The sequence below is a fragment of the Danio rerio genome, chromosome 6 (assembly GCF_052040795.2).
Source record: "Danio rerio strain M-AB ecotype USA chromosome 6, GRCz13ab, whole genome shotgun sequence".
In the NCBI taxonomy this organism is placed as follows: domain Eukaryota; kingdom Metazoa; phylum Chordata; class Actinopteri; order Cypriniformes; family Danionidae; genus Danio; species Danio rerio.
Window position 1 is genome coordinate 34,768,009 of NC_141026.1, and position 12,404 is coordinate 34,780,412.

General features: G+C 33.5%; 1 protein-coding gene and 1 long non-coding RNA gene across 13 annotated transcripts in view; one reads left to right on the forward strand and one right to left on the reverse strand.

Moving 5' to 3' along the window:
* The window catches only part of kank4 (KN motif and ankyrin repeat domains 4), a 91,819-nt gene extending 85,820 nt beyond the window's left edge, over positions 1–5,999 (forward strand). For 8 of the 12 annotated variants that reach the window (XM_087257546.1, XM_087257549.1, XM_087257545.1 and 5 more), the window contains one exon: positions 1,204–5,123. In XM_087257546.1, the coding sequence (XP_087113672.1) occupies positions 1,204–1,317 (114 nt within the window). In that variant the 3' untranslated portion in view covers positions 1,318–5,123. Of the gene's footprint in view, positions 1–1,203; positions 5,124–5,764 lie in introns of those variants that run through there. The other 4 variants (XR_015493816.1, XR_015493813.1, XR_015493814.1 and 1 more) reach the window with 1 other exon arrangement.
* On the reverse strand, positions 3,319–5,999 carry LOC147836404 (uncharacterized). Its single transcript, XR_015493883.1, has 2 exons — positions 5,540–5,999; positions 3,319–5,425 (listed from the first exon to the last, which is right to left on the reverse strand). It is a non-coding gene; the product is annotated as an uncharacterized LOC147836404 (long non-coding RNA).
* Positions 6,000–12,404: the final 6,405 nt, after the last annotated feature.

The window sequence follows — 12,404 nt, forward strand, 5'->3', positions numbered from 1 at the left end:
AGAGACAATTAGTTCTCTGCAGCCATTTGTTTTGCAGTTATATGAGTCAGACACTTTTGAGACCGAACTTGTTATTATTTTTTGTCTTATATTTGGAGCATCAATTATTGATCACTTTTTCCATCTTCATAAAAGTGAATGTTTATGCAAGTAAAGTGCATATTTAGTTTGAAGCTTTTCAGGCTTATTTGCTTTAATAGAAATAAAAATGCCTTTGTAGCCAAGCTATCAAGCTGTTAAATAGTTTTTGGCAATCATTTATAACTTTGAAGGAATTTAGTTGCATTCCAATCATTCCAGTGGTATTAATATGGCAAAATACGGTAAAATATAAGTAATACGGTAAAAATGTCAGGCAATGATATTTTCAAATAGGATTTTTCATATACTGTATATATATATATATATATATATATATATATATATATATATATATATATATATATATATATATATATATATATATATATATATATAAAATATACTGAAAATGTTTTAAAGAACATTTCTGATGAAAACGCAAAACTTGGAACCCAACATTGCCACTTCAAGCCATGATTGAGCCCTTACTTCAATTCAAGGTAATGCAACACTGCCACCATGTGGTGAAAAGTAGATGATTCAATTTTAAACTATTTATTGGTCTTGCTTTTATCCATTGGAAAATTACTTACTCCCAGGGCTCATTATTTCGAAGTTGATATTTAACTGCACCATGTTGGTGTTTCGTTACATCTAATTTTTACGAGGTGGGTTGTCAGCCCAACGCTTAACTCCCAACCTGGAGGAAAAGTACATACACACATACATTACTGAGTACGGACAATTTAGCTTACCCAATTCACCTATAGTGAATGTGGCTTTTGAATACATTTTTGAAAAACAGAACCTAGTTAAGCCTTTAAATGTCACTCTAAGCTGTTTAGAAGTGTCTTGAAAAATATCTAGTCAAATATTATTTACTGTCATCATGGCAAAGATAAAATAAATCAGTTATTAGAAATGAGTTATTACCACTATTATGTTTAGAAAAAATGTGTTGAAAAAATTTGTGTTGAAAAAATTGTCTCTCCATTGAAAAAATAAACTGGGGAGCTAATAATTTAGGGGGATAAAAATTTCTGACTTCAACATATGTTAAAAAACACAGTAAACACAGCATATAGTAGTAGTAGTAAAGAAATCTCTTTCTTTCTCCATCAGGATGGACACACAGCTCTGTCAGTGGCCAAAAAGGCCTCACACACCGAGATCATTGATCTCCTGAACGCTCGCTCTGATCCAGGACCAGTCACAGATTCAGCAGCCCTGCTCTGAGTCCAGCAGCCTCGTCTTCATCTCTACTGCCTCAACCCGACTTGCCGACCAGGCCCACGGTCAACATTAAGGAGACAGCACTTACCAGTGAGAGAAACGGCCAGTGAGAAACGCCAATAACAGATGCCATGGAGGCTGGACTTCCCTAAAACGTCCCCGATTGTCCTGAAGCACAGTTACTGGAGCTACTTCCAGCAGGCGGATGGTACATCGTTGATGATACATATTTTGGCCTTCTATTTTCAGGTAATGTGACTATATTTTGTTAGTGGATCGAGCGTAATCTACGAATGTTGTTAAAGAAGTGATCAGATGCACACTATATTTATTTTTATTGCACTTTCCTGTAATTTTCTCCCCGGAGATGTACCAAGGCCTGTTTTAGTATAACCTAATGTGTCTTCCTACAGTATATGAGGGTTTTGGGGGTCATTCCTCTGCCTTTACAGGTGGAACAGGGAAGATTTTACAGTCACACAGTTGTGTTGTTGTTAGTATGTGTCCTGTTATCATATTTTTAAACCCCAACACAGAGCCAAGCACTGAGAAAAGTAATCTTCAGAGGTGATTCAGAGGCCTTGCGTTTATTATATTGGTTATTTTTAGTCAAATTTTGTTTTAGCAAATTTTGTTTTATTTGGCACATCTGCCAGTTGCAAATGAAAATGCTTTGGTCATTGGTCAAAAATACTTTTTTCTTTTATTATTATTAATAATATTATTGTTATTATTATTAATATTATTAATATTACTATTGTTAAAACTAAGAAAAAGATTAAATCAATACAGAAATATAACAATGTAAAAACAGTTTCTGTATTTTGTGATTCAGAGGCGTTTTCTGTTAATTTACTGTAATGGGACCCTAACCTCTGCTCTGTCAACTTTTAATGTTGGAAATTCAACTCTACAGTTTAACAAAATGACTTTTAGATTTTAGTTTAGATTTTAAATACTATATTGTTTATGAAATAATATATATAAGTTAGTAAGATAACAGAAAAAAATGCACAGAAAACAATTATTCAAAGATGATTCCTTGGATTTCGAGCCCCGGCTGGGTTATTTGGCATTTCTTTGTGGAGTTTGCATGTTCTTCCTGTGTTCTGGTGGGTTTCCTCCAGGTGCTCTGGTTTCCCCCACAGTCTAAAGACATGTGGTACAGGTGAGTTGGGTGAACTAAATTGGCCGTAGTGTGTGTGAGTGTGTGCAAGAGTGTGTGGGTGTTTCCCAGTGTTGGGTTGCAGCTGGAAGGGCATCCGCTGCGTAAAACATGTGCTGGATAAGTTGGTAGTTCATTCCGCTGTGGAGTCCCCAGATTAATAAAGGGACTAAGCCGAAAAGAAAACGAAAGAATGAATGAATTCTTGGATTTACAAATTTTTTTATGTTGTAAAAAATAGTTTAGGCTGAGTTTAATCAAACAAATTAGGTTAAGCATTACTAAATTTAATTTGTTTGTTTAAATTCTACCCATGTAAATTGTATATTATTATAATTTTTTTTTTCAGTGCATTACCAGTTTATTAACATTTTTGTTTGTACTTTACAATATCTCATTTCAAAATATAGAAAATGGCAATAAAAGTCCCTTTTTCAAAATGTTTTAACATCAAAAGTTGTTGGAGGAAAAATCAAGATCCAATAATGTAATTCAAATGCATAAATAAAAAGAAAAGCATGAATCACAAAATACGTAAAACTGCGAATTTACAGATAATTTTTACAGAGCACTACACTATGTCTACCATAAAATTGTTGATTGTATATATATATATATATATATATATATATATATATATATATATATATATATATATATATGTGTGTGTGTGTGTCTGTGTGTGTGTGTGTGTGTGTGTGTGTGTGTGTGTGTGTACAGTTGAAGTCAGAATTGTTAGCCCACCTGTTTATTTTTTCCACAATTTCTGTTTAACGCAGAGATTTTTTTCAACACATTTCTAATTGTAATAATCTTAATAACTCATTTCTAATAACTGATTTCTTTTATCTTTGTCATGATGACAGTACATAATATTTGACTAGATACTTTTCAAGACACTTCGCCTAAAGTGACATTTAAAGGCTTAACTTGGCTAATTAGGTTAACTAGGCAGGTTAGGGTAATTAGGCAATTTATTGTATAACGATGGTTTGTTCTGTAGAATATTGAAAAATAATAAAGCTTAAAGGGGCTAATGTTATTGACCTTAAAATGTTTTTTAAAAAATTAACTGAAAATTTCCTTGCTCTGTTAAACATAATTTGGGAAATATTTAAAAAAGAAAATAAAAAAAGGGGGGGCTAATAGTTCTGACTTTAACTGTTTATAAAATAATTTTATGTAATAATATTAATAACAATAATGATTACATCAAAATCACAAAACTAATTTATTGTTGTTTTCATCCATTACTTTGCAATTAAACATTTTATTTTCGTGGAAAACCATAAGGAAGCTTCTCTTTTGAAAGACTTCTTTTATTTGTTGATTTCTAAACATTACAAATTTGCGAAGATGTTTGACGAATGTTGCAGTTTTACATTATAAGTGATTATAAGCGATTGCTCTGAGACACTGAACACAATTTTATTAAGAGCTGCTCTTGTTAAAAAGATAATAGTTTTTATATAATTACAACCTGTTTTTGTGATCGGATTATCATGTTAAAACATATTACACTCTCAGATAAGTAGAATTCATAACGAAATTATTGGTCAACTGCCATTTAAAATACCAATTCACATTCCTGCTAACATCGATTTGTTTTGACTCGCATTTGACTCTCACATTTGTTCATTTCAAGCTCTGTTTTACACTTTTTCAACAGTACTATTATTATTTTTTATGTTCCAAAAAAAAAAAAAGGAATATTTCATAGCTTTAAATAATGGGGTATATGCACAGCTAGTTTTTTTCAGCCAATGATAAACTTCCAGTGAAAGCTTAATGTGACTATTTTTAATTTCATATGGTCCCTTTTACAGCATCGATGTAATGTAATTACAATACATTCATTTTAATAGACTCAAGCATTTATTTGGTTGTTCAAACATAAAACGAGAAGAAAGACTTTGTAACTGCTAGTGCCGTCAGAATCAGCAGGCGAGTGTAAAAACTCTATTAAATGTACTATGGTAAAATAAACTGTCATATTTTAAAGACATGGTGGCAGGAAATGGAGTATAATGCAGTGCTTCTTGTCCGGTTTGAAACCCACTTTATATTGTATATCTATTAGGCAGTGAAGATGACTGATTTTTGAAGATATCAGACCTTTAATGTGGCAATTTTATAATAAAAAGCCAGTTCAACAAAAGCGCTGAGGCTGCCTGGCTGAAATTAGAAGTCTGTGTGCATATACCCCATTACAGCAAACAGACCTAAGTTGTCTATTTTAATTTTATCCCTGTCAAAGTTTACCATCTACTCTAACCTGCTGCAATATTAACTTCTTTACAACGACTTTCCCTCAAATTGTATATTAAAGAAAGATTTACAGTTTCCCTGCAGACAGATTTCAGCAGCACATAATAACGGACTGGACTGTAGTTGAATAATCTGTACATTGTGCCTGCTTAAACTTAAGACAGTTGTGATGAAGAGAAATGTTTAACGACAAATCAGTAACTCGGCTGGAGAAAGTATAAATCTATATATGTATACTGTGCGACAGTATCTTGTGGGAGGTGCTGTGAGTTAATAACCTGAAATGTAATGACTATTTATTTCCAATTCTATATTTTTGAGTATATACAAGTATATGCATGGATGAAATACTGACTTATTAAAAACATGCATTTTGTATTTGTCTTCTCTGTGTGGTTTGTAAAAACATTTGCTTTCAAGTATTCATAAAATATTCTGTTCACCAAAGATGCCTGAATAAATGCATTTTTAACATTGATGATAATAAGAAATGTTACTCGAACATCTTTTCAGTATACTACAATTATTTCTAAATGATGTCAATGTTAAATGTAATCTAAATGTGAAATTTAAGCTTTGTTCAGGTTTGCTATCACAAGAAAGTTAGTTAATGTTAGTTATAAAATTACAAATGATGTATAAATTTAAAAATATTAAAGAAAATTGTTGGAGGAAAGTCTTTACCCCAAGTATTTTGGGGTTTTGTTCATGAGTGAGGTAAGGTGCAGCGGCAGCAGTAATGCGGTCAATGTTCCGACCTGTTGTGGTAAAGAAGGAGCTGAGCTGATTTACTGGTCAATCTATGTTCTCACCTATGGTCATAAGCTTTGGGTCATGATCGAAAGGACAAGATCTAGGATATAAGCGGCCGAAATGAGTTTTGCTCACAGGGTGGCAGGGTGCACCACTATAGACAGGGTGAGGAGCTCTGACTCCCGGGAGGAGCTCGGAGTAGATAGAGCTTCTGCTCCTCCACATCGAGAGAAGTCAGCTGAGGTGATGGGGCATCTGTTTCAGGTGCCTAGATGCCTACCTAGGGAGGTGTTCCAGGCATGTCCCACCAGGAGGAGGCCTCAGGACCCATGAAACGCTGGAGGGACTGTCTCTCAGTTTGCCTGGGAATGCCTCGGGATCCCCCGGAGAAGTTGGAGGAAGTGTCTGGGGACAGGGAAGTCTGGAGTTCTCTCCTAGGACTGCTGCCCCCACGACCCGGCCCCGGAAAAGCGGTTGAAAATGAATAAATGAATGAATGAACAAAATTGTTTTGTGTAGTTTGTTTCTATAGATGTGTGTGTGTATCACATATAGATAATAAATATATATAATACAGACATGTATTATTTTAAGTGAAGTTTCATTAACTAATTTCGAGAGGAGCACATGATATGATTAAGCACGACTGGCCGCTCTTCTGTAATCAGTAATAATCCAATCAGAGTGATCCTAGTTTACTATAAATGGATCATTTTCTCCCTACTGCTCCATCTTCGTTTTGGAAACCCCCCCCCTTCCACCCCATCTCCTTCTTTTTTTCCCTTTTCTAAAGGGGGAGCGATCGAGACCTACCTGATCTCGGATCTCCTGATATGCTTATTAACCGGGCGGGAGCCCTGGGCTCAAATATCCGTGAGCTCAGGGTTTTCTCCCGGGACAGCATGTCAAACCTGCTATAAATGCTGAACATATCTAAGTGGGAACTCTTGAAAACAAACTAATATTTTGGATGCAATTAATTACTGTATTCACTCTTGCTAATGTTAATGGAAATACAACCATTGTTAGATCTAACCAAACTAATGTTTACATGCACAACTTTGGGTTTTATTGATGCATTAGTAAATGCTAAACTATGGTTAATAAGTACTGTTTATCCCATATCTTGTTAAAAATACATTAGCAAACATTAACTAATGAATCTTATAATAAAGTGTGACAAATGGCATTTTATAATATGTTAAAATAAACTATACTTAAAATTGTAACAATATTCTGATATTTACAGCATTTTTGATTAAATGAAAGTACCCAAGAAGTGTGCGAAATGCCATTACAGCAAAAAGGAACTTTTGAAAAGTTATTATCAGTTATTTATTGGAAGTATTGACAATCAGTGATTATAAATGATACCCACCTTATATTGGTATGATGCTAGTAAATAAGTAAAAAAGACATTGCTTTCTACATTACTTTCTATATTTTTATTTATTATTTTCTGTTTGTTTGCTTAGTAAGTATTTGATGCTATTGAGGTATTAAATCTATATTAGGAGGTGTTTAGATACTAAAATCTGTTGTAAAAATTGGATTTTATTAAACTTTAAATTTATTTGAAATAGCTCAATAACTTTTTAAGCAAAAATGCTTTCAAACCGTATTGGTTTGCTGTTTACTTATTTTAAATAAGCTGAAGCAACACAATTTCAACCAAACGTAATTGTTTCAATCCACTTAAATTTGTTAAAGACTAATAAGTTAACATAATTCTTTCTTGTTTTCCCAACACAAATTGATTGTAACCCAGCGTTTTTTACAGAGTGGGTGACTCTTTTACCTCTTTCTCATGATGTGGCTGACATTGGGACTCTTCCTCATCTCTCCACTCATCTACTCAGGTACAATGAAAACTCAACACTGTAATCACATGAATGGTAATGTCATATTAAAACAAATTCAATCTTAATGTTTGGTTAATGTATACACTGTAAAATATTACATGTTTGCCTTACATTGTCAAGTTAAATCTAATTACTCTATGAGTAATTCTCACCAAAAGGTAGTGCTGTCGCCTCACAGCAAGAAGGTCGCTGGTTCGAGCCTCAGCTGGGTCAGTTGGCATTTCTGTGTGGAGCTTGCTTGTTCTCCCCGCATTCGCGTGGGTTTCCTCCGGGTGCTCCGGTTTCCCCCACAGTCCAAAGATATGCAGTATAGGTGAATTATATAGGCTAAATTGTAAATCCGTAGTGTATTTGTGCGAATGAGAGTGTATGGGTGTTTCCCAGAGATGGGTTGCAGCTGGAAGGGCATCCGCTGCGTAAAACATATGTTGGATAAGTTACCGGTTCATTCCGCTGTGGCGACCCTAGATTAATAAAAGCACTAAGCTGAAAATGAATGAATGAATGAATGAATGAATAAATGAATGAATGTTTTCAACATAAAACATTGTCATGACACACAGTATTGATGACAGTTTTATTTTTATTTTTTTACAGTTGACTTGTTTTATTGAACAGTTGAAATGCTGCAGTGCTTGAATTCTGTATAATTCAAGTCCATACTGTAAAAATCCATCCAACATTTTGATGTTTTGCTGTGATATTATAACCACTGATCAAAACATGCCAGGTTATTTCTTATTCTTATTCAATAGCTTTCTTATTGGAAATAATCTAAATGTAATTTTATATCCTATCTCTGTTTTCTTTTTTAGAAATGCATATCAGTAATTCTTGCATCAGCATGAGAATGCCTGGCTCTACTCAAAACATATTGTCTGGGGCAGGAAGAAAATCATTCCCAAGCCATCGCATCATTTGGTTTGGGTTTTGTAAGTGTAGCTGTCAGGGTTTCCTGTGTAACAGTGCTAATCTTTCTGCTGAGTAAATACTTCCAAACTTGCATTCACATCATATTAGATCATTACAAATATTTCATACAATTGTTGTGATCCACGACCACACTTTAGTTGGATTTAAAATGAGCCGAAACAACACAATTCTTGAGATTTTTGGGGGGATAAAATTTAACATTTTATGTTTAGTTCACCCAAGTTTGTTAAAATTAACTTAATCGATTTGTGTTGGGATAACGTTAATGAACCCTGCATTTTATTTACAGTGTGGACAACAGCCAAAAATACATTTTTTTGCATTGTAGTTTGAAAATCTAAATGGTTGATTTTAATTTCATGCCATATATTCATTCATTAATTTATTTTGCAATAGTCCCTATATTCATCAGTCGCCACAGCGGAATGAATATACCAAACATCGTTATAATATTAAGTAAAGATCCTGTTCCATGAAGATATTTTATAAATTTCATAAACTTTTAATATTTTTTTAAATATATAATTCATTATCATTATGGATTGCTAAAAATGTCTCAATTTTTTTCCTATAGTGTTTTGATGTTTTTCATCCCTCAGATTCTAGATTTTCAAATAGGTTTTAGCTCAACCAAATATTGTCCTATCCTTAAAAATCATACATCAATGGAAAACACATTTACTCTGTAACACTTTATGATAAGGTTATATTTAGTCAATGTTGGTTCAACTATTTATTAACAATAAATAATACATTTATTACAGTATTCATGTTTGTTTGTTTGTGTTAGTTAATGTAATACAGTTGTTCATTGTTAATTCATGTAAACTCACAGTACATTCACAGTACATTCATTAATCAACAGCATTAATATATTACTATTAATATTGCACTAGCAAATGTTGAGCTTTGATTAGGCCCACACCGAATCTGCGCGCGCAGAATTCCGCAAAATTCCACAGATTTCTGCAGATTTTTAGCCCATTATTAATTCTGTTTATTTACTTGAGTAAATGTGTAAATCTGAATTTATTCAGTTTTTATTCAGTAATTTATTACTTTTTATTTAATATATTAAGGTTTTAGTTATGATTCTCCGCTGGATACTCCCAAAATAATTCCGCAGAAATCCGCGGATTTTTACCAAAATTCTCCGCAGAAATAGCAAAAAACGTCCGCAGATTCCGTCTGGCCCTGGCTATGATTAATAACTGCTGTACAAGTATTTCTCATGCTTAGTTCATGTTAGTAAATACATTTACTGACATTAACTACTGTCTGAAACATCAATGTAAAATGTGACCATTTATTCAATTAATAAATCAATATGTGGTCAACTCGTACACACTTACTTCACAGAACCTAACAATGCCTCAAATGGATTGAATGTGTCTTGTGCAACAGCATGGCATGTAGAGTTTAATAGTCCAGTCTCCTGTGTGGGCGTTCAGGATTGCTGCTTTGATAATACAGGCGCAGTGGCTTAAATTACTGTTTTCCTATTCAACTGCTGTTAGCGTTTAATGTGAACTAATTAGTTTGTTACCATACACCTCAAAAATGCTGAATTATTTAAACAAAAATGTGCGCAAATAAAATTAAATATGCATAAGCCACATTTTTTTGGATTATGGATTTAATTATAAAAGTTTGTCCATAATTTAGCCCTGAATTTCAATTAAAAAAATCTGAAAACATTTTGTTATTCTGACCAATTTTCATTTTGTAAATGAAAATAACAGTCATCAATAAATACATCAACAAAAAGCCACAAAAAAAAAATTGTGTTATTAAAAATAAAAACCACAAAGTATTATAATATGAAAATTTAAATATCGTACATCAGATAATGCAGAATACATCATTCAGATACTTTTTTTTTACCTCTTTTCATCAAATTACACTCAAGATTTGTGTAACACTTTCATCCATCACCAGGCTCAACTGCTTTACCAGTTGTTACCACGACTGGGGTGGAGTGACAGGAGACAACAGGAGGTAAGATCCAATATGCAGTTTATTCAATGTCAGGCAAGCAATGGTCAAATCAGGTGCAAACGGGTATGTAAAGGCAGTCCAGAATCGTCGTTCAATATAACAGGCAATAGGTCTAAAGGCAGGCGGCTAAACAGGATAACAAGAATGCAAAGCTAGGGTCTAAACACGGATAAGCAAGACAGGGAGAAACGCTTCGTAATGTCACACTGGGAAAACAAGACTCAGCCCACTGGTAGCGTGAGAGAGTGGCTTATGAATAGGATGAAATCAGTCTGTGAACAAGGTCCAGCTGGTGATGCAATCAGGATAGATGACTGAGCAGGCGTGTGTGTCCGGGAGCAGTGCATGTATGAATGTGTAGTCCTGGGGAATGCGGAAGTCCTGAGAGTTCGTGTGAGAACCAGCGATCTCTGGAAAGTGATCGCTAGTTGTGTGACACCAGTTCAACTTTTCCAGCCATCAATAATACAGACTTCATTCATCTTCTGATGGCCTGTATTGCTGCTAAGTTCCTATAATGTAATGTTATTACAAAATATTACAACAAGAATGAGTGCTTTTTTTAATAAAACACATAAGATTATTATTTTGAAATATTTGATCAAGTGTAAAACAAATTTTTTAAAAAGTAATTGTTTGTTATCAATGTAAGCTATTTTTTTCTGCCTAAGCCATGAATTCTTCTGCATCACCTGTATCTTATGAATTACTCTGTGTTTCATGAAAAAGAAAAAGTCATTCAGATGTGCAACAGCATGAAGGTGAGTAAATGACAACATATAAAATAAAGTTCTAATGTTGTTTTTGGAGCTTCAAAGTTTGAGCTTTTATTTGTTATAGTAATCTGGACACAAATGTGTAATTGAAATCTTCATAATAACTTTTTGGTACGGCTTTAGTTAAACAGTTAATACCATCACCTGCCTATTATTAAGATATTAGCTGTTTACTACTTATAAAATATAATCTTATTCTACATTTCTTATCCTTCCCAATACCTAAGCCCTACTACCTTACTAACTATAAATAGCCAATTATTAAGCCAAATGTCTTGGTAAATAGTTTGTTAATGGTGAGAGTTGTGCCTTAAAGTGTGACCATCTTTTCTACTCCAAAGAAGGAAGAGAGCAAGTCAAATATGGTACAATTTTCTTTGGGTTAACTTTTTCTAAGATCACTTTAAGCTTCTCATTACAGAAAATCTTTAAAACCTAGAACAATATTCATTATAATTTTTAGTTATCATAACTGTTATAAGCCAAACATACATTTTCTAATTACTTAAAAAGTTCACATTACTAAAATATGCTATTTCTGATTTACTTTCCATATAGGATAATTATGGAAAAATAAATGTGTGCATTTTAAATAACACCTATGATGCAAAAAAAAAAAAAAACTTTGGGAGCTGTTTGGACAGAACTGTGTGTAGGTATAATGTGACTACACTCACAATCATAAATACTACAAATCTCTTTTTATAATTTTTTTTATTTCTAGACATTCAAATATCAAATATATGGATTTTGAGGCCCGCCGCAATGTGATGGAATGTATTCAATCAGGTTAATTTTGTACAGTGAAATAATGGATATCTATAAAGTTTGTATATTAACTTTTTAATGTTACTTTTACCGCAGACGTGCAAAAACAGTGCAAAGTTAATTGGTGTGCGTATTGCAAACTTTGTAAAAGCATTTGTGTGTGACTCGTCGTTGCAGAAAGGCTTGAATAAACTCAACAACAAATACAGTGCATATGGAAAGTATTTATAGTGCTTCACTTTTTCCACATTTTTTTTTTGTTACAGCCTTATTCCAAAATGAATTAAATTTATTTGTTTTCTCAAAATTCTACACACAATACCCTTCCTCTTTGCAGTACCTCTTAAGCTCAATCAGGTTGCATGGGAAGCGGCCGTGTACAGTCATTTTCAGATCTCTCCTGAGATGTTCAATAGGATCTAGGTCTGGGCTCAGGCTGGGCTACTCAAGAACATTCACCAAGTTGTTGTGAAGCCACTTCATTGATATTTTGGCGGTGTGCTTTGGGTCATTGTTCTGCTGGAAGATGAACCGTCGCCCCAGTCTGAGGTCAAGAGCACTTTGAAG